This window comes from Dendrobates tinctorius, unplaced genomic scaffold (assembly GCF_039654945.1).
Source record: "Dendrobates tinctorius isolate UK_male_01 unplaced genomic scaffold, ASM3965494v1 ptg000158l, whole genome shotgun sequence".
NCBI lineage: Eukaryota > Metazoa > Chordata > Amphibia > Anura > Dendrobatidae > Dendrobates > Dendrobates tinctorius.
In genome coordinates this window covers 27,021,146-27,048,689 of record NW_027361825.1, presented here as the reverse complement: position 1 = coordinate 27,048,689, position 27,544 = coordinate 27,021,146, and the positions used below count along the sequence as shown (strand labels likewise).

General features: G+C 44.9%; 1 protein-coding gene across 8 annotated transcripts in view; it reads right to left on the bottom strand.

Moving 5' to 3' along the window:
- Positions 1-9,291: 9,291 nt before the first annotated feature.
- Positions 9,292-27,544, bottom strand: part of LOC141052002 (cytochrome P450 2B11-like) — a 133,923-nt gene continuing 115,670 nt past the window's right edge. For 6 of the 8 annotated variants that reach the window (XM_073549173.1, XM_073549168.1, XM_073549167.1 and 3 more), the window contains 4 exons: positions 25,593-25,734; positions 24,216-24,403; positions 23,963-24,104; positions 19,705-21,848 (listed from right to left, as the gene is read on the bottom strand). In XM_073549173.1, the coding sequence (XP_073405274.1) occupies positions 21,667-21,848; positions 23,963-24,104; positions 24,216-24,403; positions 25,593-25,734 (654 nt within the window). In that variant the 3' untranslated portion in view covers positions 19,705-21,666. Of the gene's footprint in view, positions 10,353-19,704; positions 21,849-23,962; positions 24,105-24,215; positions 24,404-25,592; positions 25,735-27,544 lie in introns of those variants that run through there. The other 2 variants (XM_073549171.1, XM_073549170.1) reach the window with 2 other exon arrangements.

The window sequence follows — 27,544 nt, the reverse complement described above, 5'->3', positions numbered from 1 at the left end:
TTATTTTATTTCATTATTCAATATTTAAAAGATAATATGCAAAAACACAGTATCAAGGCTGCTACAGGTTAACATAGGAGTGAACAACGACAAAAGTCTGACCTACTCAATATGCAGATTAGTGATCATTATAATACACAGACATCACCACAAACTATATTAACCATGTAATGGTATTGCAGTACAAAAGCTGCAATTGTACTAACTGATAGTGGGTGCTGGGTTTAAAAGACAAAGTCTATTTATAGCACTTACATGTTAATGTGGTCGGCTAGTGCGGTCCTCCAAAAGCGCCCGAACGCGCGTTTTGTCCCTTCATCAGGACGAAACGATGAATAGACTTTGTCTTTTAAACCCAGCACCCACTATCAGTTAGTACAATTGCAGCTTTTGTACTGCAATACCATTACATGGTTAATATAGGTTGTGGTTATGTCTGTGTATTATAATGAGCATTAATCTGCATATTGAGTACGTCAGACTTTTGTCGTTGTTCACTCCTATGTTAACCTGTAGCAGCCTTGATACTGTGTTTTTGCATATTATCTCTTAAATATTGAATAATGAAATAAAATAAAATAAGATTGATTTTACTGGCATGGTATACTCATTTTTCTTGCTTGTGGTGGATTATTTTCATGAGTTGTGCTATTGTTATTCTAGGGATTTTTGTGTTATACATGGACTGTATATATTACCTGGAGTGGAGGCTATGCTGGGCTGTATATATCACCTGGAGGTTGTGGTGGGCTGTATATATTACCTGGAGTCTGTGCTGGGCTGTATATATTACCTGAAGGCTGTTGCTGGACTGTATATATTAACTGGAGGCTATGCTGGGCTGTATATGTTATTTGGATGCTGTTCTGGGCTGTATATATTAACTGAAGGCTATGCTGGGTTGTATACCATATTTTATTTGGAGGCTGTGCTGGACTCTATATATTAACAACTAGAGGCAATGCTGGGCTAGTGGGCTATATATGTTATTTGGAGGCTGTGCTGGCCTGTATATAATTTGGAGGCTGCAACTGGCAAATAATAAATACAGCCCAGCAGCACTCTACAGATATTATATCCAGCCCTGCATAGCCTCGATATTAGATATACAGTACATTTACGGTTGGGAAAATCCGCAGCAAAAATTGACATGGTATAGATTTTCCTGCTCTAAAAAACGCATCATATCCGCTGTATATTTTAGTGGCACCATGTAACGCGGATCTAGCACAACTGCACTTGCCGCAGCCGGCCGCAAGCCCAGTAGAGAATGAATGGGGCGTGCCAGATCGGTGCCACAAGTTGCCCATTAGGCGGCAGAGGTGCGAAAGTCTGCCGGATCTGCTGCTAGTAGGGGGGCCCGAAAAATTTCTTGCACAGGGGCCCACTACAGTCTGTGTCCGCCCCTGAAACTGACTACACATTTTACATTTTATAAGTTTCTCTAATTTCAGTTTCAGGTACTATTTGTAACCAGAGGCCATTTCTCTCTACAATAGCATTAAAATACTATTTTCCATCTTTTCTGACCTGTCCTATGAAAGTGCACATGCGCAGCCTAGTTCAGGACATGAGACTCTGCAGACTAAATGTGATTTATTGATTTTCTCCTAGATCTTCCAACACATTATATGGAAGTGCACATGTGCATGCTGCAGGCTCATTCAAGACATGAGACTTCATGGACAAAAATGATCGCTGAACTTTCACGGCCACCCTGGTAGGTTGGGTGAATCGTCAGCTGAATCGTGTGACTGCGGTCTCATGACACATTTTATTCATGAGCGCCGTTCAGCTGATGCATGGGCCAAGAAACCAGTGGGTGTGCCATCATATGTTACAGGGCTCCCCTCTCATTAGTCCTCAGGGATATTTAAACCATGGTGCCCTCTGCCATGACACACCCTCCTAAGAAGCTGGGTGAAATGTGCGCTTCGGGGATAACTCCTTTAGGCTGGTTTCACACTGGCGTTTTTAGCGCAGTGCATCGTGCGCATGGACATGCGCATGCCAGCGTTTAGAATCGCTTGCGTTTTAAGAGTTCACATGGCTACAAACTGGTTAAAACGCATGTGCATAAAATAAGCAAATGCATGCAAAACGCTTGATGTGTTTTTTGTACGCGTTTGGACTGCGCACGCAGCGCAGCGCACAAAAACGCTAGTGTGAAAGTAGCCTTACTTTCCTAGTGTGACATTTATTTAGGTTAAATAATTTTTCATTACTCCCTTGTCCTTAGGTAATTCTATATCTCTTATCTCCAGTTTTACCCCCTCAGGTGGTTTTTTGATAACTGTTGTTCTGTTTTGCATTTAAATTAAGGTTGAAATCCAGGAATTGGGTTCCCTTCAGTGCATAATGCTGGATTCAGCAGTAACCAGCATTGCCCATATGGATTTACTGATACACACAGCCCTTTCAAGGAACAAGACCATTTGGTGGCATAGTTTATAGCTACCCTCTGCAGTAATATCACCTTTATAATAAAGTACATGCATATAACAATTTCGTAAACATAACTATTTGCATTTTAGGACTTAAATATATTTATTATATATGGACACTTTTTATGCATTTCATGTTTTTTTTGCTTTATACTTGTCTGAGGGAACATTGTAGAGTTAGTATACATAACTATTTTTCACATAAATGTGGCGCCCCCAGTGGCATGGTTGCCACAGTGGCTTTGCTTTCCTCCAGGGGAGGGTAATGCCAGGCTTGGAAGCAGTGATGGGTCTCTCCAGCAGTTAACCTAATGCATGCAACACAGTTTCACTCCGGGCCAGCAGGGGGAACTCTGAACCAGGAGGAAGGGGGGGTGTGCTCCCTGAGGGCCAAGAGGAAGGAGTGGTCAGATAGTCTGCGGAGGGTGAAGTGTGCAGACGTGTGGAAAGAAGCTGGAGGTGGTTGAGCTAGGAAGGAGAGCTCCCTCAGCTTGAGAGCGCACGAACTGGAGCTTGGTCTCCACGGCTGTATGGATACTAAAGGTCCTACAGCAGATACCAGAGGGGTAGGAGGCTGTAAATGCCCTGCTCCCATCAGAGACTTGGGACACAATAGCAATTGAATAGAGAGCCTGGACTCAGGAGAGGAGTCCCCGAGAGAGGCTACAGCTGTCTGTCATACAAGTATAGTTCTAGGAACATCTGAAGAGAGGCATTCCAGAGTAACTAAGTACTGGGGTGCTCCACACCTCAAAGCGCTAGGAAGGAGACTGCACAGCCCTTCCGCTGAGAGAGAATCCTGATCTGCTTCCAGGCTAACCTGCTCCAACACCATCTGTAATCAGGACCCTGGACTGCATATACTCAGTAAAGGTACAGAAACTGCAACCGCTGTGTCTTGTCTGTTCCCTACGCTTCCAGCACTGCTACATCCCCGTGCCGGTTACATCTACACTGCCCTTGGACTACAGCTCGACCTGTGGGGAGCTCTTACATCTTTGCTGCACCCTACCATCAGTCCCAGCAGATCTGTATGCAGCGTTGGCCTAACACCATACTTGCCAAACACCACGGGTGGCGTCATGAACTATTCTACCATTAACTACATCTCCCATTGCTTGGGCACCCAGGGCCATGGACCGGGTCACCGCTGATGTGACACACTCCCCTGACACCTGCCCGGTACCGAGTACCCACAGCCCTGGGAGGGCGACCCAATTTGGCATCACGAACAGGATTACGGAGCCCGGTATCCCCCGGGTCCTGTGTGCCATAGACTGTGATTGTGAACTGTGTGAATTTGGCGCCAATCGTCACCATTGCCGCGCTGCTTGGAGCACGCGGAAAGAAAGAGGCAGGCCTTCGTGGGCGGAGCCTGCTGCAAAGCGCGAAGAAGCGAAGTGCCGCGCGGGAAGAGAAGACAGCGCGCGAGAAGAGGAGGAGCTGAGGCCTACAGCCCGGATTGTCGGGCCCGTGCGGCCGCTGCTGGTGAGATCACACAAGCACTGGCTAACGTTAACTAGGGGGGAGAAGATGTCCACGCCGAAAGGCGATGCAGCGACAGGCGCTGGTGCCAACCCCGCGGTACCGCCAGGAGGAGCGCCCGCCGCAGCGGTCCCCATAATGCCGCTATCCATGCCCTACATACCGGGAGCGGCCTGGCTAGCGCAGTACTCGGGTGAGTCGCATACCCTGAGTGAATTTAAAGAGAGACTGTGCAGTTTGTTTAAAGTATACCCTTTGACTGAGAACCAGAAAGTGAATATCCTGATTGGACAGCTAACGGGTGCAGCACAGAGAGAGGTGAAAGCCTGGCAGGACACTGATAAAGAGACTGTTGCAAAGGTCCTGGCAAAACTGAAGAGTACCTTTGACACACGCACTGCAGTTGAAATCAAGATGAGGTTCTTTGGATGTAAACAGAAGGTGTATGACAGTATCAGGGACTATGCTCTCAACCTGCATGAAGCATTATTATTGAATGTTATTTGTCCTGTTTTGCAAGGTATACTTAGTGAGTCCCTATCACTCATTTTTAATCCTGCACTTTTCTTGCATTTTAAATTGTATTTTACTGTTATATCCATAAAAATTATATTTTTAATTTTCATTTTGTAGCACTTCCTTCTGCCTGTTGTTAATAAGCACATAGGGTAAGATATTGCATTAAGCACTTATAGTAAGTGCCTACCTATTGCTATAGAATTACTGTATTATTGGGACATTAAGCTATATAATTATGATAACTTCGTGCAATAATTCCTGGACAACGCCGACCTCATGGGACTCAGTACTTCGGGCCATTCAATGATCACTCTAGCCACCGGATAGTCTTTAGCATCTCCATGAATGCAGCCGACTCCCTCCTTCTTCCCTGGAAATAACTGGAGAGGTAGTGTCGCCCTCGCGAGGGTCACCAAACTCCCTGAGTCTAGTAGTCCAGTCGTTTGCAGACCATTCACTTTTACCAGACAAGCTTGGGGCCCATCGCTGGGTGGATAGTTCATACTGCAAGCTGGATATGCATAGAATGAACACCGGTGTCCCATGCTACAGTCCATTTGCTTGGTGGTCAAGCAATGGCAGCTACATGACCTGGGTCTTGACATCTCCAGCAAACTACAACCCCAGTGGAGCACTCAGCATGACCTCTGCTGCCCCCTTGGACTTTAAATGCCCCACCCTTTTTTAACATCCACCACCCCAGTATTGCATAGGTTGCATCCCTAAAGACCCATCGAATCCCTAATATATTTTGACCAGTCCGATTAAGTCATCAGCATTCCAGGGATTCCTCTTGGTGACCCAAGTCTGCATCAGGCTTGGAAGGGAGTCCAAGAACCGGTCCATTACACCTCACTCCACCATCTGCGCTGGTGTAAAGAACTCTAGCTATAACTACTTTTTCAACAGATCCAACATTTGGGAGTGAGTGGGTTTGTCATGGCGCAATGCCCAGTGGAGGACCCATTGTGCCTGACAGACATTGTTACCCCCAAGTGTGACAAAATTTCTGTTTTCAACTTTGCATATTCTTTGGCTCCCTGTAAGATCAAATCTTGCAAAAAAACATATCCACTAAATACCCTGTATTTGTTGTCATCTTTTCACCAGCATTTGCTGATTATTGTTATATGTTTTACTGCAGGGTATTTCTGCACATTTGTCATTCTGTGTCTTCTTTTAGTATTTAAGTCAGTGGGTGGTGTGAACACTGTCCGACCGACTTGTTCACATTTGTGCATGTCACATGTGTTTTTAATCCATTTTTTCCTTGCTTATGCTTGGTTTGAGAGACCCCACCCCTCTCTTGTGTGACATGTACATAAAGAGCTGTCTTACACCACGTGCCCATACTATGAAGCGCCTGTCTGGGTCCTGTTCATTTAGACACTGTTCATATGTTCAGGTTTTAAATACATTAGATAGGGACTGCTCCATTAAGGGTTACCTTGACGAGGTGGAGCAGCTTGGTATACATTTTTTTTGCAAAAAAACGTATCGACTAAACACCCTGTATTTGTTGTCATCTTTTCAACAGCACTTACTGATTATTGGTATATGTTTTACTGCAGGGTATTTCTGCACATTTGTCATTCTGTGTCTTCTTTTAGTATTTAAGATCAAATCACAGTAGGCCTTTTGTGGCTTCCCCCATTAAGTATGGCGCCATGACTTCCGCACAGTGCTCTTACCGGAGTTTCTCGCTATTGGCGACTCTTTAAAAAATGGTTAAAAAAGCCTCTATGTTGTCACCTGGGGTCATTTTCTGAAAGACTCTCCTCACTGCCTTCCGGACAGAGAAATAATTAGCTGACATTGGGGTCAGAAATACCGCCATGCCAGAAATCGAGTCTGTGAGTAATTCAATCTGCTGCTGCTGCTGTTGTCTTCTCTGCTGCAGCTGTTGCATCAGCAGCTTACTTGTCTCCTGTTGTGCCAGCTGCTGTTGTTGTTGCTGCTGGCTTTGGACCAGTGCTTGATCAGGTCCTTCATTTTATCTGACTGCTGTTCCATCACTATAGCCGTCTTCACCCATGACATGCAGTTTGTCCACAGCAGATCAGTTCACTTGGCTACACATAAAGGTAGACATAGTAACACTGTCTATTTCAATCTTCCATTGGTTTATTAAAAAATACTGCATAAACCAGTGCAATGTTAGAAAAACATACCTGGCCTAACAAAAACATAACATATCACAGTCCTTGTTGCTACGGGAATCAATCCACTTCATGAACAGACAACTAAAGGTTCAACTTCCTGTCACGACACAGCTGTCGGGTGACTTGGTGTCACAACTCCCTGGTATTACTGCTGCGGGGAGAGCAGTGTGCCTCAACCAGGGAGCTGAGAGACGAGTGGCGGGGAATTCACCATGTACAAACAGGACCTGAACCATGTAAAAGAGTAGAAGGTGGTCGGGGCAGAGCCAGACGCCGGAATGTGGAGGAGACGATAAACACAGGAGACTAGTCAAACAATCTAAGATCAGAACCAGGAGATCACGAGGTACCAATGGGTTGAGACAGGGGATTGTCAGAAAGGAAGCCAGAGGTCAGAAATCCAAAAGAACAAACAAGCAGAGCACCGCAAGCAAAACAATTGCAAACCGGGCACATACTTCAGAGGTCAGGCACACAGACTAGTATAGCTGACAGGGAATCCTAGTCTGGAGGGAGTATAAATACCCCTCCCAGATCCAAAAGGAGGCTGGCAAAATTAACCCTGAGAGAACAGGACATTAACCATGTCCTAACCATGACAATTGGGACCAGGGGCTCCTTCCCTGTCCCTAACACTAGGGGGCACCCTAGCTCGCCCTGCTCCCCAGGATACTTCAGATGGCGAAGATGCCGGGGCCTCCGCCCTTGCCTTATCTCCTGAGTTAGCCCTTTGTCTGTTTTCTTCCCTCACCCAGGGAAGAGGGGGCACTACTGTGCACCGTAGTACTCTAACCCAACAAACAAGGCAATACAAACAAGGGTTAACGGAACACTCCAAGCATACAAAATATTCACTCACATGTACAGAGGAATGCAGTGGGGAGTGGAGGTAGGGGAATAAACCAAAACAGAGAAGGATAGGGAATTACCACACATACAAACCAGGCTACAGTCACTAATAACGCCTTCAACTCTCCTCATATAAACTCCTCTCCCACCTTTAGCCATGCAGCAAGGATTTGTAACAGAGCCCAGGTTATAAAGGGGAAGGGAGTGGCTAACCAAGCTCAGCAGTGAGCACAGGGAATTCCAGCATGGCCGATTAACCCCTGTTCTGCCAGAAGAAATAAACACATTTAAAATGAAGAAGTGCTTCTTCTCAGCGTCGGAGTAGAAGCAATCAGACTCTGCGGCCTTCTGGCTCCACATTTGCGGTAAGCCCGTAACCCCGTTACACTTCGCTTAAGGCTGGGATCCCTCATGCGAGAAACACGACCGAGTCTCCCATGTTAATACCCAGCACTGCCGCCGGCACTCGGGAGCGGGGCGTGCGGCTCCATGTATTGCTATGCGGCCGCACACTCCGATCCGAGTGCCAGTGGCAGTGCCGGGTATTAACATGTGAGACTCGGCAGTGTTTCTCCCATGTGTGATCCCAGCCTAAAATGAAAACACATCTCCAGAGCTTGAACCTCCAGACCCACCCCAAACGCTGAATGCTCTAGATGTGCTGTTTCATCTAAACTTATGATTATGTGCTTTATGGATTGTGTTATGTTACCTTTCTTTGTATTCAGTTTTGCATTTGGTCTGCTGCCACCTGCTGTCCTCTTCTGTATAGCAGACGGCAGCCAATTAATTCTAGTACATGCCTCCCACTTCCAAGTCAGATGACTCCTTCTCTTCCTGCAGGTGGCCATTACTAGTTTATTTTTCACCCGGGAGAGACACACTTACCAGACTGTGGAAGGCATCAGTTTTTTTACCACAATTTGCTAAATTTGCTGAATCATCTTGCTGCACACATCTTGCTGTACCACCTGGGTTGTTACACCTGCATTTCTGGAGAAGTACTACATTACCAATCATGCGCTGTATGTCCAGATTTCCAATAAACAAGTCTGGACTTCACAATATCTGGTGTGTATCATCTCTCTGGACGCATGGACAGCAAAACAGCAACAATGGTCCTGTCTGCTCTGCATTGAGGAAACGGAAGGTAGGAATCTCTCCCAACCCCAATCAACTACACCTCCATTCGCCTCATGTGGGGACAGAACAGTCAAAAAACTGCCTTGAAGCCCGGCAAAAAATCACCCTTAGATCCTAACCCGCCTGCCCCCTCACATACTGCAGCCCTGCTCTGCTAAAAAACTCTGCAGCGTCACCCCAGACCACATTGTGCATAGAGACTATCTGTATATTATATGACATCGCTGCAGATTGCCGGACTGCAAAACCCCACAATTCTCTAAAAAGACATTGGGAATCTCATCAGGACATCTTAACTAAGCTGCACTGTGTTTTCCAGCCCCAATTCAAAAGTTCAGTTTCTTAAAGAGACAGTGCACCTTAAATCAAAATGGCCAAAAAGGACCCTGCACAGTCTCCCACTGCTGAAACAGAGCAAATACTACCCGATACTGTCCATTATGAAGAGGGGGAAACAGAGCCAGCTTCAGAAACAGACCAACGCTCACGACCAAGACGCTCTGTCAAACCAACCATAAAGGTCGTCGAAAACTATCACAGTACAAAGGATGAGTTCAATGACAACCTGGACGACCTATGGGAACGCGTCACCTCCCTCATGTCAAGCATCCAACGTCACAAAAATGATGCAGCGAGTCTACAAGACACTATAAAACTAGAAGACCAAAAAACAAGGCGTAAATCCCATATATATAAAAATATAATACTTTATTAGAAAAGATAATACAATATCACAAAAATGATTAATTACATGATACAAGGGGAGGGTAAGCAAAAGGATATGTCACACCAGGACTGAATGAATGTGTAAAAAGGTGGGAGAGCGGCAACTACTACACATAAGTTACAAAAAAGTCACATATAAAATAAGGCCAAAATTTGTGTTGAAATAACAAGTAAAGAGTAAAGTCACAAGAGACCAATACCAAAAACTTAGTATAGGAAAACCTTATGGCTAAAAAGACCAATAGGAAAAAGTAATCTCCCCATGAATAACAAAGGATAGCCACAGAGTATAGATAGTGCCACTCTTACCCATAGTACCTCTACTCAGAATCCCAGGACACGCAGCCCCAATGCGCGTTTCGCGTTGGCTTCCTCGGGGGGCTGTGTCCAATGTGTGTCCATACTGCTTTATATACATTACATAATAAGGCGTCCACCTGTGACTCAATTAGCGGCGCATGTCATGCTGCCGTGACCCGGAAGTTGCGACGCGCCCGGCGCTCCATGATGAGGCAGGTCAGGGGAAAACCCCCCCGCTGACGTCAGAGGCCCGCATACATCATTAAAGGAGCGCCCAACGCGATGCTCCGGCGCCACGGCCTCAAAGACATGCGCACTCGTCACTTCCGGTACCGGAAATAACCAGACCGCCATTTTGGATATGGGAAAAGACGCCAATAATATAAAATTTTGTACACACCGAAATGCAGAACAAGAAGGACATAGATAACGTGGACCATGATATATAGTGGAAAAAATGTATGCACTGTGAAAATATATATATAGTATACAATGTAGTGCAAATAGTAGGACAATAGTGAAGTGTAAATATATAGAAACATAATACATTAAGTGAAAAAACACCTAAATAGTGATAGATACAATTTATTATATAAAGTGACAACAGACTGATAATAATATAATTGTGACTTGAGACAAGGTCCACTGTTCAGTCCTTCAGTTCAATCATAATGATGATTCCAGCAGAAATCTTAATGTGCAATATCTAAAAAGCAGAAAAATACTAAAAAGAAAAAAGAAAAAATATTACAATAAAATAAGACACACAGAAAATTAAAATAAATTTAAAACCAAGAGACAGCGCCAGAGGTTTACAGAAAAGGAACAAAACTAAGTTGCTCATTCAAACCAACTGGCGTCATTGTATCGAGGGTTGAGATCCATTGGCATTCCCTACGTGCCAATGCCCGCTTAACATCAGCACCTCGAGTTCCTAGATGAATACGATCTATTCCGCAAAACCTCAAATCCTTTGGGTTACAATTATGTTTTACCCTAAAGTGGCGTGGGATAGTTTTTAAACTGCTCACATCATCTACTTCACGTCCTGCCAAAATATCCCTCACGTGTTCTCTCGTTCTTACACGTAGTTCCCTTGAGGTTAGACCTATATAAATAAGCTGACAGGTACATCGGGCATAATAAATCACATTTGTCGTCCTGCACGTGATATGTTGCCTAATTTGAAATTCCTTCTGACCATCAGATGACAAAAAGCTGCTTGCCCTCACGTGATTTTTGCAGGCCAAGCAGTCATCACATGGGAAAAAGCCCATCCTTTGCCCTCCAAAAGAAAACATAGGCTTCACATTTCCCACATAGTGGCTCCTGAAAAGAATATCCTTAAGATTTTTACTGCGACGAGCAGTCATAAGGGGACCTTTAGACAGGTGCTTAGATAGAATAGGATTAGTCAGGAGTATGGACCAATGTCGTCTCATAATGGTCCGCATTACATCCCATTGTCTATTAAATGTAGAGATATAACGTATCCCCACCTCTTACTGTGATTTTTCTCGATAGAGCAAAAGGTCCTTTCTTGCAGCTTTTTTGCCATCATATAGCCCTGTTTGATGCTTCTTTCACTGTAACCCCTATCCCTGAATCTCTGCCCAAGGTCCACCGCTTGTATTTCATAAAGATCATTAGTGGTGCAAATCCGTCTAGCACGGAGAAATTGTCCCCTAGGGATTGCCTTGATGGTCGAGTTTAGATGAGCGGAGGAGGCATGCAAGAGTGCATTTACTGATGTCTGCTTGCGAAATACATCTGTATGCAGCCTGCACCTTGATTTCGATATCCAAAAAGGAAATAACTTCCCTACTATACGTATAGGTGAGCTTGATGTTGCGACCGTTGCAGTTCAGAACTGACATGAAGGTATTCAACTCATCCACGGTACCCTGCCAAATAAACAGGATATCGTCAATGAACCGATACCACCCCAGGACTTGGGAGGAAGCGTGCGCGCCACCAGGGAAGATAACCCTCTCCCAAAATCCAAGAAATAAATTAGCATAAGATGGCGCACACGCCGCCCCATAGCTGTACCACGTCTCTGGAGGTAGTATCGGTCCTTAAACGTGAAGAAGTTGTGCGTCAGTACGAACCGCAACAGATCCAACACCAGCTCCATCACATCCCCATCCAAATTGCTAGCTTCCAAAAAGAAGCCAGCAGCCTCGAGTCCATCATCATGACTAATGCTCGTGTATAATGATTCTACATCGGCTGTTACCAGAAGCATGTCAGAATCAAAAAAACGGCCATCAAGTCTCCTCAGGACGTCCGTCGTGTCCCTGACATGGGAGGGCAACGTTTCAACCTCAACTTTGAGATAGTGATCAATGAATTTACATATAGGTTCACATAGCCCACCCATGCCAGAGACAATCGGACGTCCCGGGGGACATATGGGGTCCTTGTGGACCTTAGGCAGAAGATAAAAGGTCGGGGGTCACAGGAAATTGCACCATCAAACCACGCAGCAATTTTTTAGAGACAACTCCTCTATCACAAGCAATCTCTAGCACAGTGGAAAGCTTTTTTTGAAATTGGGGCAAAGGATTCTCACTAAGCTGGGTATACGTCTCCTTATCCCGCAACTGTTCGAAGGCCTCCCGTTCATATTTATCCACCGACCAGACAACCACATTCCCTCCCTTGTCCGTTGGTTTAATGACTACATCATCACAATTCCTAATTTCATCAAGGACACTATAAAATGGCTAGACACGGCCTACGGAAGATACAAGAGACTGTCCGCAAGGTACGCCGCCTTCCTAAAAGACTCCAATATTGATGAAGTCTCATCAGAATTAAGCAAAGTAGATTCCACAGAAAGAGAAAGGGACGCCGCCGTGCAAGACGCCAAAGATAAAGTGGAGCTCCGTATTGCTCATCTGCAAGAATCAAGATCCCACAGGTCAGGCTCATCCAGACACTCTTCTCGGTCATACAAATCATCCTGCTCAAGAACTTCAGCCCTCAGCGACAGAATCCTGGAGGCCCGATTAAACACAGAGCGATCCAAACTAAGACGTTCCTTTACAGAAAAGAAAGCAGAAGCAGAGGCAGAAGCCAAGAAAGCTGAAGCACAGGCAGAGGAAAAGAAAGCAGAGGCAGAGGCAGAAGCCAAGAAAGCTGAAGCACAGGCAGAAGTCAAGAAAGCTGAAGCACAGGCAGAATCCAGGAAAGCTGAAGCACAGGCAGAAGCCAAGAAAGCAGAAGCAGAGGCTCAAGCAAAGATTCTTCAAACACAAATGAAGGAAGAAATCGTGCTAGCCGAAGTAAAAATACTCGAGAAAGCATTGAAGCAAAACCTCGACCCGATTTGCCTACCACCACTGGAAGAAGAGGACCCAGCTGTCCGTACCAGTGATTACGTGCAGAAACAGATATCTGCAGCACACACCTTCTCCAGCGACGTTCAACCCATCAATGTGGAAATAACCAAGTCTGCCCAACTTACGGTGCAAGTGTTACCCACAACATCTGCAGAGACGCAAGACCAACACCATAATGTGTCCCCTCAGGAGCAGCAATCATCACAAGACGACCACAAGATGCACTCCAGTCCATCTCCACAGTTCAAGCCGCAGTCATCGAAATCTCCAGAGGTTAAACCACAGCTCAACCCTGCAGCAACATCATTCTACCTGGGAACAATTCACCCTTCCACGCCACACAGCTTATGTGCCCGAGAGGCAACACAAGCTAACATGGTAACAAGGAGTGAAGGATCGGATATGCTCGAGTTAGCCAGGTTTATAGTGAGCAAAGATCTAATCAGCACCAGCCTCTCAAAGTTTGACGACTGTGCAGAGAACTACAGAGCCTGGAAAGCAACCTTCAAGGCCGCCATTTCTGACCTTAACCTATCTGCAGAACGGGAGCTCAACCTCATGGTAAAATGGTTGGGTCCTGACTCCACAAACCGTATCAAGAGTCTTCGGACCGTCTACGTGGGGCAAGCTGAAGCAGGTCTCGCTGCTGCCTGGCTGAGACTCGAAAGAACCTATGGCAGCACTGAAGCCATAGAAAAGTCCCTATTCAAGAGACTGCAGAACATTCCAAGGATCAACCTTAAGGAAGCCCACAAGCTTCTGGACTTAAGCGACCTGCTTATGGAGCTGGAACTTGCTAAAAGAGACCCTCGTCTGTCTGGATTATGCTACCTGGACACTGCCCATGGGGTGAACCCAATCATCTCAAAGCTGCCGCATAGTCTGCAAGAGAAGTGGGCAGTATGCGTTTCCAGGTACAAAAGATCACATGATGTCACCTTTCCTCCGTTCGATCAGTTATGTAAGTTTGTCGACGAGCAGGCCCAAATGAGGAACGACCCTAGCCTAGACTTCCTGGAGTCTAACACTACAGCTCCAGCAACACCTTCATCAAGGTATGAAAGCGTCTCACATAGACGCAAGGACTTGAGGAGCAGTATAAGTGTCAGAAAGACTTACCTGCCACCACCTGCAGTAACTGCCGATAAACAGTACACTATTCCATCGAGAGATAAGTCAATCGTGAGTGTCCCATTCACAAAAAAACGCACTCATTGAATAAATGTAGAGGCTTCAGGTCCAAAACCATGCAGGAGTGCAAGAAAATCCTCAGTGAACTTGGGGTATGTTTCAAGTGCTGCGCCTCATTAGAACACATGGCCAAGGACTGTAAATTTGCCATTAAGTGTGAAGAGTGTCATAGTGACAAACACCCATCAGCTTTGCATCCAACCTCAGCCACCAGCGATCCAGCAGTCGCAGTTACCTCTAGTCCGGCTACAAGCCATGGCGGGGAGCCACAGAATAACGCCAAGTCTACCACGGCTGTCTCCTGCTCATGCTCAGAGGTATGTGGGGAGAGCCAAGGTGATAGATGCTGTGCCAGGATATGCCTAATCAGAGTTTATCCAGAAGGGCAACCAGAGAAGGCAGTAAAAATGTATGTCATCATTGACGATCAGAGCAATCGATCCCTGGCTGGGCCTAAGTTTTTTGAAGCCTTTGGAATCAAGGGACCAGCAACGCCATATACTCTGAACACTTGCTCAGGCCGCATAGAGACTAGCGGCAGAAGGGCACAAGGTTTCATTGCTTCTCCTGTCAACGGAGGCATAGAAATACCCTTACCTCTGCTAATCGAATGCGATCAAATACTCGACCAAAGGGATGAGATCCCTACCCCAGAAGCTGCGTTACACCAACCACACCTAAGGCACCTAGTCAGTGTTATCCCATCTATGGACCCAGATGCTGAAATCCTACTTCTGCTCGGCAGAGACAATTTAAGGATACATAAGGTCCGCCAACAGTGCAATGGTCCTGACTATGCCCCCTACGCACAGAGACTCGACTTGGGGTGGGTAATCATAGGAAATGTGGGTTTGGACCGAACAAGAGTCGATTCCTTTAATACCTATGTATGCAGACACGGACGAGCTACTTTCTGCAAACCATGCCCTCATCACTACGAGGTGAAAGAGAAGCCTCCAGATCCCGTAAAGCTGCCTGATGTCATTCCTTCTCCCTATGCAGATGACTTGGGAAGATCGGTGTTTCATACAACTAAGGATGACAACAATGTAGCCCCGTCAATGGAAGACAAGGAATTTGTCAGGATAATGGACAATGAGTTACTTAAGGATGAGACTAATCACTGGGTTTTTCCCCTACCATTCCGAGCTACCAGGCAAAGACTCCCAAACAATCGTGAACAAGCCTTGTCCAGATTCAACTCTCTCCAGCGCACACTTAGCAACAAACCGGAGACGGAAGAACACATTGTCACCTTCATGAGCAAGATATTCCGGAATAACTATGCTGTGCCAGCGCCTCCCTTAAAGGAAAACGAGGAGTGCTGGTGCCTACCCTCATTCGGAGTATATCACCCACGGAAACCTAAGCAAATTAGAGTTGTCTTTGATTCAAGCGCCAAACATCAAGGTGTATCTCTCAACGATGTCCTCCTCACGGGTCCTAACCTTACAAACAACCTAGTAGGAGTGCTGATGAGGTTCCGGAAAGAGCCCATCGCCATCACCGCCGACACTGAACAGATATTCCACTGTTTCATAGTCAGGGAGGACCATAGGAATTTCCTCAGGTTCCTGTGGTACAAGGACAATGACCCCAGCAAAGAGATGGTGGAGTATCGCATGAGGGTGCACATATTCGGGAACAGCCCTTCCCCCGCAGTGGCAACCTATGGCCTGTGGAGAACTGCTCAAGAAGGAGAGGTCGAATATGGAACAGATGCCAGAGACTTTGTAGAGAAAGACTTCTATGTAGATGATGGACTAAAATCTCTACCCAGAGAAGAAGTTGCTATCGATCTACTCAAGAGGACCCAAGGTAAGCTGAACCAAGCTAAGCTTAGATTGCACAAAATTGCTTCAAACAGCCTGGCTGTCATGAGAGCCTTTGATTTAAGTAACCACGCACCAGGATTCAAGGACATAGACCTGGGACCAGACTGTCCGCCTGTGCAGAGAAGCTTAGGCTTGAGGTGGAACCTGTCAGTCGACACCTTCAGTTTCCAAATCAACTGTGCAGATAAACCATTCACTAAACGTGGTGTCCTGTCAGTGGTGAATAGCTTATACGACCCACTGGGATTTGTAGCACCAATTACCATACAAGGTAAATCCCTTCTGAGACAGCTTTCCAAAACTGTCAAGGACTGGGATACCCCACACCCTTCTGAGAAGGAACCAAAATGGGAAACCTGGAAGCAGTCTTTGTGTGCCTTGGATGAGATCCACATACCGAGATGCTACGCCAGAACCTCACTTGCTGCTAGCACTAGGAAGGAACTCCATGTGTTCTCGGATGCATCCACGGAGGCCATTGCAGCAGTTGCCTATCTGAAGGTGATGGGACAAGACAATCAAGATCACGTTGGGTTCGTCTTCGGCAAGGCTAAGTTGGCTCCCAAGCCTGACCACACTATTCCCAGGCTTGAACTCTGTGTGACCGTGCTTGCAGTAGAACTCGCAGACTTTATACAGCACGAGCTGGACACCAACAAGATGACGTGCAATACTACAGTGACAGTAAGGTTGTCTTAGGTTACATCTACAACCAAACAAGGCGCTTCTATGTGTACGTCAGTAACCGCATCGAGAGAATAAGGAGGTCTTCCAAGCCTGAACAATGGCACTATATCCCATCTGAACTTAATCCAGCTGACCATGCCACTAGACCTATGTGTATAAGGTTAAGGTCCTTTGCTAACTCTTCTTGGCTTTCAGGTCCTAAGTTTCTGTTGGAACAGAAGGGAAGTGAACGTGTCCAGGAAGTCTTCAGCATCCAGGATCCGGAAGGCGATCCAGAAGTCCGCTCTGAGGTCAGTGCTTTGGCGACGAACACTAAACCAACTTCAAGCCTCAGTTGTCAGTGCTTCGAACGCTTCTCCAATTGGATGAGATTTGTCAAGACTATCGCAAGGTTAGTCCACATTGCAAGATCTTATCACAACTCACATGGAGACAAAGACTGTCACGGCTGGTACGTCTGCCATAAACCACTCTCTGCTGAGGACATTTCTCATTGTGAGTCTCTTATAATACGTTATGTCCAGCAGAGCGCATTCAGTACCGAATGGGAATGCCTACACCACAAACAGCAGATCCCTCTGAAAAGCCCCATTGCCCATTTGAATCCAGTAATAGACAGCTTCGGTTTGCTGAGAGTCGGTGGTCGTTTAAATCAAGCAAAGATTGCTGCTTCAGAGCAACATCCTTGCATCATTCCCAGTAAACATCATATCACTGATCTACTGATCCGGCACTTTAATGAAAAAACCAAGCACCAAGGCAGGCAGATCACAGAAGGCAAGTTACGATCTGCAGGGCTTTGGATCATAGGTTTGAAAAGACGTGTAGCAGGATCACTACATCGCTGTGTGCAATGTCGGAAAACCAGAGGAAAACAGGTACATCAACAAATGGCAGACCTGCCCTCTGACAGATTGAGTGCCGAACTGCCTTTCACCTACGTTGGCCTAGATGTCTTTGGGCCATGGATCGTATCTACATGCAGAACTCGAGGTGGCCAAGGCAACAGCAAATGTTGGGCCGTACTATTCACTTGCATGAGTGTCCGTGCCGTCCACATAGAGGTAATAGAGTCTACAGACACATCCAGCCTGATCAACGCCCTCCGGCGGTTTCTAGCGATCAGAGGACCGGTGAAACAGTTGAGGTCTGACCGTGGAAGCAACTTCATCGGTGCATGTCGAGAGCTGGATATTGACATCAAGCCAATTCAGGATCAACTGGCAGAAAGAGGTTGCAACTGGATCTTCAATCCTCCGCATAGTTCTCACATGGAAGGTTCCTGGGAAAGGATGATCGGGATCTCACGCAACAACCTGAACTCTATGTTTATGGACATAAATTCTTCAAGGCTTACGCATAAGACCTTGGTTACTCTTCTGGCTGAAGTTTCTACCATAATCAACTAAAGACCACTTGTCCCAGTATCCATGGATCCCGAAAAACCGACCATTCTTACGCCAGCTACTCTTCTCACCCAAAATACCGGGAACCCGCTAACAGTTAGTGGAGAGTTTACTCATGCAAACACCTACCAGAAACAGTGGAAATGTGTGCAGTACCTCGCTGACTGCTTCTGTAACTGGTGGAGAAAGGAATATCTCGTGACTCTCCAAGGAAGAAGAAAATGGCGACAGAATAAACCGAACTTGAAAGAAGGAGACGTGGTACTAATGAAAGAACAACAAGCCCGAAGGATCGACTGGCCTATGGGAATCGTTACAAAGACTTTCCCTAGTCAAGACGGTAAGGTCCGGAAGGTGGAGCTGAAGGTCCGTAGGAAAGGCGAGCCTAAGACATTTCAGAGGCCAATCCACGAGCTTGTATTGATATTACTAATTCAGGACATTCCGGTAGGATGAACCATGAACAGAACACTGCCATACTACTTCATCCATTGGATTATCATTGGGTCGGAGACAGTTTGGCCTAGTGCGGCTTCTCCGATCCGAAGATGGGTATCACTGGATTGTCTCACAAACTGACTGTCATCTATCTTGTTTTGAAGTTGTTATTATTGCATGCATATTTGTGTTTCCTTTCTAAGATATTGAACTTTCTTAAACAAAAAAAAAATTAATATAGTGAAATCCCTTTCGGAATTTCAGACAGGGAGTGTGCTGTTTCATCTAAAGTTATGATTATGTGCTTTATGGATTGTGTTATGTTACCTTTCTTTGTATTCAGTTTTGCATTTGGTCTGCTGCCACCTGCTGTCCTTTTCTGTATAGCAGACGGCAGCCAATTAATTCTAGTACATGCCTCCCACTTCCAAGTCAGGTGACTGCTTCTCTTCCTGCCGGTGGCCATTACTAGTTTCTTTTTCACCCGGGAGAGACACGCTTACCAGGCTGTGGAAGGCATCCGTTTTTTGACCACAATTTGCTGAATCATCTTGCAGCATAGCTTGCTGCACACATCTTGCTGTACCACCTGGGTTGCTACACCTGCATTTCTAGAGAAGTACTGCTTTACCAATCATACGCTGTATGTCCAGATTTCCAATAAACAAGTCTGGACTTCACAATATCTGGTGTGTATCATCTCTCCGGACGCATGAACAGCAAAACAGCAAGAATGGTCCTGTCTGCTCTGCATTGAGGAAACGGAAGGTAGGAATCTCTCCCAACACCAATCAACTACACCTCCATTCGCCTCATGTGGGGACAGAACACTAGAAGGCTTGGGTATTTATCCTCTAGACTTCTCAATTAACCCAGCACTAAACATGGCTGATTAACCTCTTGCAGCACTTGGTGTGCTGGAACATTTGCTAGGGTGCGATCACTGAAGCTAACACCCTTAGTGAAACATACCTCCCCCTCCAGTACTTTCCCAGTGACTTTGTTACCATACTTCTTTCTTAAAATACAATGAAAAGAGATCAAACTATTGCATGGACCCCCAAAATGGCACCATTTAAAACTACAGCTTGCTATACATAAAACAAGCCCCCACATGGCTCCATCATCACAAAAATATATATGTTACAGATCTCAAAAATGTCAACACAAACCATATTTTATATATTTTTATTTTTACAATTTTTTTTGCATAATGTTATATTCACTTAAACAACTATACAAGATAGCCTATCACGGTAATCATACAGTCCTGAGAAATCATGTTTCCATGTCAGTTTTACAGCACAATAAATACTGCAAAAATGAAACTCAAAGAACAATGGCATAATTACATTATTCTTTTCCATTTCAACATTTCTTTACTTTTTTCAGCACCTTGTATAGTAAAATGGCATCTTTAAAACTGCAACTTGTCCTGCAAAAGATAAAATCTCATACAGCTATGTCATTTGACTAATGAAAAAGTTATGGCTCTCGGAAGAAGGGGAGGAAAAAATAAATTGCAAAATTGAAAATTGGTTGCGACCTTAAAGGGAATCTGTCAACAGATTTTTTGCTACGTAGGCCTGATTCCAAAGATGCATCACTTACTGAACTGCTTGGTGCAGTTTCAATAGAATCACTATTTTATTTTCTGTAGATCTAGCAGAGCTCAAATACTGAGCTGTATATAACCTCGCCCACACCACTGATTGGCAGCTTCCTGTGCACATTGTCAGCAAACTGCCAATCAGTGGTGTGGCCAGGGTTACACAGAGTATTTGTGTGGCACCCCAGAGGGTTCAGTCACCACAGAGGTCCTGCACCTCACCCAGAGGTGTGGTACTCCGCTCTCAGGTAAGGAGGGGACATCACCCAGAACCCACACACTTTCATCCAACATCAGATCTCTCAGTCGACGGGGAGAGCTGTGTAGAGGGTGTGGGTGGAGAAAGTAGAGAAGGGGGAGGAGTCAAAGAGTGGGATGCAGTAGTCTGAGAGACCAGAGAGTCGGTCTACAGGGGGCTGAAGCTGACTGCAGCTTGTCTCCAGACTACAGAAAGTGAAGTAAAGAAGGACGGATGATAGAGGCTAGAGATGTGGAAAGAAAGGAGAGGTCCTAAGGGCACGGATAGTAGTGAGAGATCCATCTGTGGGCCCGGATCAACCGGCGTGGTCGGTGGAGGGACCAGCTTGTAGTTAGGGACTGGCCCCAAAACTAGTGGAGAAACTGATGACTCAGCTAGGAAACTGGAGGCGGTAGGCATTGCACGTGCTACAGCCACATCTATACACATTTGCTGAAAAGGCAAACTTATTGGATCCAGGGGTCTGACCAATATCACCTGACAAGATCTGAGTCTGCTGCCTTGGGACACTGTGTGTGAAGATGCAGGGCAGGAGAGGTTGTAGCCAGCCTAGCGAGACGGCCAGGAAAGGAACATCTGAAGGGAGTTCTGGCACGTTGTACCCCAATTTACTTGGGAGCTGACTGGACCACGGACCCTGAGCTGAGGACACAGCACCCCAGCTGGGGATTGTAACAACTGAACTGTGAGTAAAACTTGTGAAGACTGCGCACTGCTGTGTCCTCCAATTTATTACTGCGTCACTGGCCCTGCACTACGACCACCATCATTACCATCCATCACCATAACTGCCCTGGGGAATAGCTCTGCCTATGGAGAGCTGTACCAACTCTGCTGTATCAACAACTATCCCCAGTGGACAGCATCTGCAGCGTCGGCTAACACCTTACTTGCCGAGTACCAAAGGTGGCGTCACGAATCTCTTATAAACTTTATTCCCCTTTAATCATCTTTTTCATTGGACGTCCAGGCCATGGACCGCGTCACTGCTGCGTGACACATCCCTTTAAGAACTGACCAGGCCCGATTCCGTGTATCCCCACAGCTCTGGCGGGCACAAGAGACCTAGTCTTTAAGTGATTATCTCCTGCTGATAAATCACTGATTGTGTCAAAACTACAGCAAGCTGCTGAGTAACTGACACATCTCTGGAATTAGGGTCTCTGTCCCTGCATTATGCTGACTTAAGATTAAATAGTGGAAATCCACAGACAGCTTCCCTTTAAGAGGTTAACATATAACTCTCATATAAACATTAAGTCATACTTAACGTGAAATAAAGGCAAGTTTGAACAGTTTTGGAAAGTTTCCCAACCCAGAAATATCTGGAGTGATATCCAAGTCCTCTGGAGGAACTGGTGATTTCAAGTTGAAGTTTTGCAATATGGTGATTAGTATAATAAACATCTCAACTCGAGCCAGATTTTCTCCCATGCAGATCCTCTTACCTGAGCAGAATGAAAAGGAACAGCACCAGTCACAACCTTATAATCCAACTCAAAATCTATAATAACCAGGACATAGGTGATTTCTGCATCTCCATCTAAGGCAAGGGTTCAGGCGGATTATGCAAATAGCACTCATACCAAACTCTGACCAGAGTTTGATAATAGTGTGATCATCTTGTGCTTTGATTCTCTCAGATGAAGAGAAGATGGAAGGAAAAGTTCTCTATCCTCTTTCTTGAGTTAGCGTGTGGAAATCGGATCGCACTCAGATGTCATCCAAGTGCAGTGCATTGATTTCCACACAATCTTTCACTTACATGGTCGAGTTCAATCTGAATTTCTGATGAAACTCAGACATAACGTGATTTTTTTTCTTCGGTTTGAGAAAAATAACTGGATATGTGTGCAGCCCCATAGACTAACATTAGTCCGAGTGCCATCTGTTGTTTTGTCACACTCAGACTGAAAATATTGTCCTCTGCACCTGGTCTAACTCTCGCCCAAAATGGACACTGCACATTGACAATAAGCTGCAATCAGTGGTGGGCGATAGGGATGGTTCGTCTTTTGAATATGGAAAACTACATCGCGTGAGGCTATTTTTGAGAAGACTAGCAGAGCCGCAGCAGATTAAACAAAAAATGTTATGAAAACTACAGCAGTGTGTAGAATAAGTATCGCAAAGCTGACATCAGGATTTCTTCCCTTACTTCACAGTGAGAGAGAAGATAGTTTGAACGGACGGACGAGATCTGACTAGTAGGCTTCTTTGTTTGCACATGTGGAGAGACTTGTTAATGAATTGGTCCTGTCAGTCCTTATGGTTCCTAATCGTCTGTTCAAACTATGTTTTCTCTGAAACGCCTAAATATTTCAGAGTAAAACATGCTTGGTGGCAATCACACAGTCGGGCTTTGATACTACCCATGGTTCAGGCAACACGAATCTATAAGTTTCCCTTTAAGGTGAGATGCCTAATATAAACTAGAAGCAGCCCACCGAATTACAAAAATGGCAGAAATTAGACAGTCTAATAGATATGCAAGAGAAATCTCCTCCTTCTCGTCAACCAGGCAGCAGTCCAATCAATAGACACTTCAGGGCTTCCAAGAACATGGAAGTTACTGTATATACTCGTGTATAAGCTGACGAGTGTATAAGCCAACCCCCTAATTTTGCCACAAAAAACTGGGAAAACTTATTGACTTGAGTATAAGCCGAGGGTGGAAAATGCAGCAGCTACTGGTAAATTTCAAAAATAAAAATAGATACTAATAAAAGTAAACTGGTGGCCCATAACATGCTCCATATTAATATATGCCCCATATAAAGCTGCACAAAGGTTATTGGTGGCCCATAACATGCTCCATATTAATATATGCCCCATATAAAGCTGCTGCAATTTAAAAAAAACATGACATATTCACCTCTCATCAGCTGCCCGTTGCTCCTCAGCGTTGCTGGCTCTCTGCAGTGACTGTTCAGGCAGAGGGTGCACTAATATGTCATCGCATCCTCTGACCTGAATGTCACAGCCAGAGGATCCTGGAGACTGAGAGGTGAATATCTCCCTTCCTGTCTTCTTGCTGTTCGGTCACATGGTACCGCTCATTAAAGTCATGAATATGCGGCTCCACCTCTATGGAAAGAAGACAGGAAGGGAGATGCAGGCAGCCGGGATTGATATGTAGCAGAGCCGGATATGCAGACGCCAGGAGGATGAGTATCATGTCTCCTGCTCCCCTCCCTCTGCCGGCTTTCAGGTGTATGACTTGTGTACAAGCCGAGAAGATCTTTTTCAGCCCAAAAAAGGGGCTGAAAAACTCGGCTTATACATGAGTATATACGGTACATATGACAATCTCTTAGAGATGCAACTTTCATCCTGTTTGAAACATGGAAGGAAATTTAGTACAGAATCCTGTACTAAATTTTAGCAAACACCAAAATTCAACGAAATCTGTTCTAGAAACAATTTTTTTTCTCAACCCCAATTTTCTTTATTTTTTTTACACCTGAACCCAAACCAAAGCTATAATGATAAAATTCCAAAAGAAACTCTTCCTTTTTTAGTTCACTCTACAAGATGCCTATATTATATGGAAAACTTTTACCTGCAGCGAGAGGGATGAAGGCGTCATTCTTTTTAAATTCACCATTTTCATCCAGGAAATTTTGGGGGTTGAATTCATTTGGGTACGGAAAGTGGGTAGGGTCTTTCAGCACCGAGGTCAACATTGGGTATACATTGGTGTTCTGGAAATACAGACAGTATAGCTTATGTAGGGCAATTCATAACTCTCTACACAAAAGTTTTAACTTTTGTACCAAAATTAAAGTAAACATTTGAATATTTGGGATACCCACCTTAGGAATGGAGTACCCTCTGTATGTAATGTCTGCCGTCGTTTTCCGTGGTAAACTCATTGGGAGCAAATCTGTGAATCGTTGTATTTCATGAATAACGGCATCAGTGAACGGCATCTGGCTCTGGTCTTGCATCTTGGGGCATCGGTCCCGACCAATCACTTGGTCAATCTCTTTGTGCACTTTTTCTAATTGTAATGGGAAATTCAAACAATGTATATGACATGCTTGATCAAAATCTCTCCCTATCATCAGTCGGCCGGTATGACATGCTTGATCGAAATCTCTCCCTATCATCAGTTGGCCGGTATGACATGCTTGATCGAAATCTCTCCCTATCATCAGTCGGCTGGTATGACATGCTTGATCGAAATCTCTCTCTATCATCAGTTGGCCGGTATGACATGCTTGATCAAAATCTCTCCCTATCATCAGTCGGCCGGTATGACATGCTTGATCGAAATCTCTCCCTATCATCAGTTGGCCGGTATGACATGCTTGATTGAAATCTCTCCCTATCATCAGTCGGCCGGTATGACATGCTTGATCGAAATCTCTATCATCAGTTGGCCGGTATGACATGCTTGATCGAAATCTCTCCCTATCATCAGTTGGCCGGTATGACATGCTTGATTGAAATCTCTCCCTATCATCAGTCGGCCAGTATGACATGCTTGATAAAAAATCTCTCCCTATCATCAGTCGGCCGGTATGACATGCTTGATCGAAATCTCTCCCTATCATCAGTTGGCCGGTATGACATGCTTGATCGAAATCTCTCCCTATCATCAGTTGGCCGGTATGACATGCTTGATCGAAATCTCTCCCTATCATCAGTTGGCCGATATGACATGCTTGATCGAAATCTCTCCCTATCATCAGTTGGCCGGTATGACATGCTTGATCGAAATCTCTCTCTATCATCAGTTGGCCGGTATGACATGCTTGATTGAAATCTCTCTCTATCACCAGTTGGCCGGTATGACATGCTTGATCGAAATCTCTCTCTATCATCAGTTGGCCGGTATGACATGCTTGATCGAAATCTCTCCCTATCATCAGTCGGCCGGTGCCCCTATAAATATTAGATTGTCAGCCAAACCCACCGAAATTGCGTGGTTCGGCTGACATTAGTCTAGGGCCTTCAGTAAAGTCTTTAAATACTAAGTTGTTCATATCAGTCAGGAGCAGAAGAGGTCTCGTCTCCTGCTACCACACCGTCATCAAGTGCACATTGTCCGGTCTCAGAGACGGCATTGACATCACTTAGTGCAGGTGCACCTGGCAAACAAGCAGGTACAATCACCCCTTTCCTGTGTTAATACAGTATCTAGGCTGAATAAAAACCATGAAAATACTAGAAAGTTCTTTACCTACCAAGGATTTTGGGGTATTTCATAAGAAGAAGTAGAGAATAGGTCAGGGTTGTGCTAATGGTCTCCACCCCAGCAAAGAAAATCTGTAAAGTACTGTTCAATAAATTGTTCATATTGAATTCAGTTTTTGGATTAGTATTTTCCTGTGAATAAAAGAGGAAACACATTTACATATGTATTATACTGTAGCCTTTTATTATTATTTGTGTCAGTATTTTACATTAGTATTTCGAGGCCAAAATTGGAAATGGAACAGAGAAAAAGTATAATAGAAACCCGTCACCACTTCTGTATTTTTCTCCCACTCCTGGTTTTGGCTGACAAATACTGATGTAAAATACTGACCAAATTCTGAATGTGTGAACGTGGCTTAAGGCTTAGGCTAGACACTGCACAGTGTTTTTGGTTGTGTCTCCTGTCCTGTAGCTAAAGTTCCCTAGGTTAATGGAGTCACATTATGAACCCAAGGGTGCTGCAGCAAGCAAGTTGTAAAAAAATTAAAAAAAAAAGTTGAACTTCTTACAACTTGATTGTCTTGCTCGCAGTACCCTCAGAGGTCATAATAAGAAAGGTGCCACATTTTATAAAATATCTGTAGCAAATATTGCTCATGAGAACTGATACCAGCTGAGCTGGCAGTGTACCAGGCACATGGCAAGAAACCCTACCACTTGCAAATGCAGATCTACGTTACTAAGTTCATAATTGGGTCATACATTATGTACAGTAAATAAGGAATGATTAATGGACTGAAGGGCAAAAATGAAGAGACAGGTGAAGTGAGCAATTGTGTTTCCATATTATCATCTTTACATTGCCCACTGGGGCTTTTTTAGACTCCTTGCTCTTTCAGGAAACTCACATGTATATGAGTCCCAATCAAAAGCGTCTGTTGTTATGTTTTGTATTTAAGCATCTAATGAGCATGTCCAGAGGTCATTGTAAAGGGAGGGGGAGGAGGTGAGCTGTGACATCACATACTGTAATCGGTGGGTCCCTGTGTTATCTAATGTATATAGAGGTGTTGCCAATCATTGTATAGCAGGAGGAGGTGAGCTGTGACATCACAAATTGTAAACGGTGGATTCTGTGTTATCTACTGTATATAGAGGTGTTATCAGACATTGCACAGGAGGATGAGGAGGTGAGCTGTGACCTATCCTATTGTGAATCATGGCTCCTGTGGTACCTACTATAAATTGAGGTGTTATTTATCTTTGTTCAGTAGGTGGAGGAGGTGAGCTATGACATCGCCTATTGTGAATGATGGATCTTGTGTTATCTACTTATGTAGAGGAGTTATTAGTTCTCATACAGGAGTGGGAGGAGGTGAGCTTTCATATCAGCTATTGTCAATGGTGGATTCTGTTTTAATAGCTATATATAGAGGTGCAATAAATCATTGTACAGGAGGGTGAGGAAGTAAGCTGCAACATCACCTATTGTGATAGGTGGATGCTGTATTATCAGCTGTTTATGGAGATGTCATAATCCTGCCTCTGCTGATTATGAATCTGTAAAAGCTCTTCCTGAAACAACAGGCATTATAAGTCTAAAAAGCCCTGGTGGCCAGTGTGGAAACTGCAACATGACTAATTTGTTTTTTTAGTAAAATTGGGATATGAAAAAATGGAATATTAATTAAAAATGCTTGCAGCTAAAAAAGCTGATTTAAACAAATAAGTGCCGTAATATTCTGATGACACGTTCCCTCTAAGGCCCCTTTCACATATCAGTTTTTTGCCATCTGTCGCAATCCGTCAAATTTGGAAAAAAACAGATCCGGCGACTGATGCCGCCAGATCCATTTTTCCTCGTAGACTTGTATCCATCGTTCGCCGGATCCGTCGGAAATTCTTTGTCCGTCGGTCAGAGACAACGGACATAAGAATGTTTTTTGTCTCTGTCGAAAAGTCGGGCAGCGACAGATCCGGCGCTGTCCATCGTTTGCTA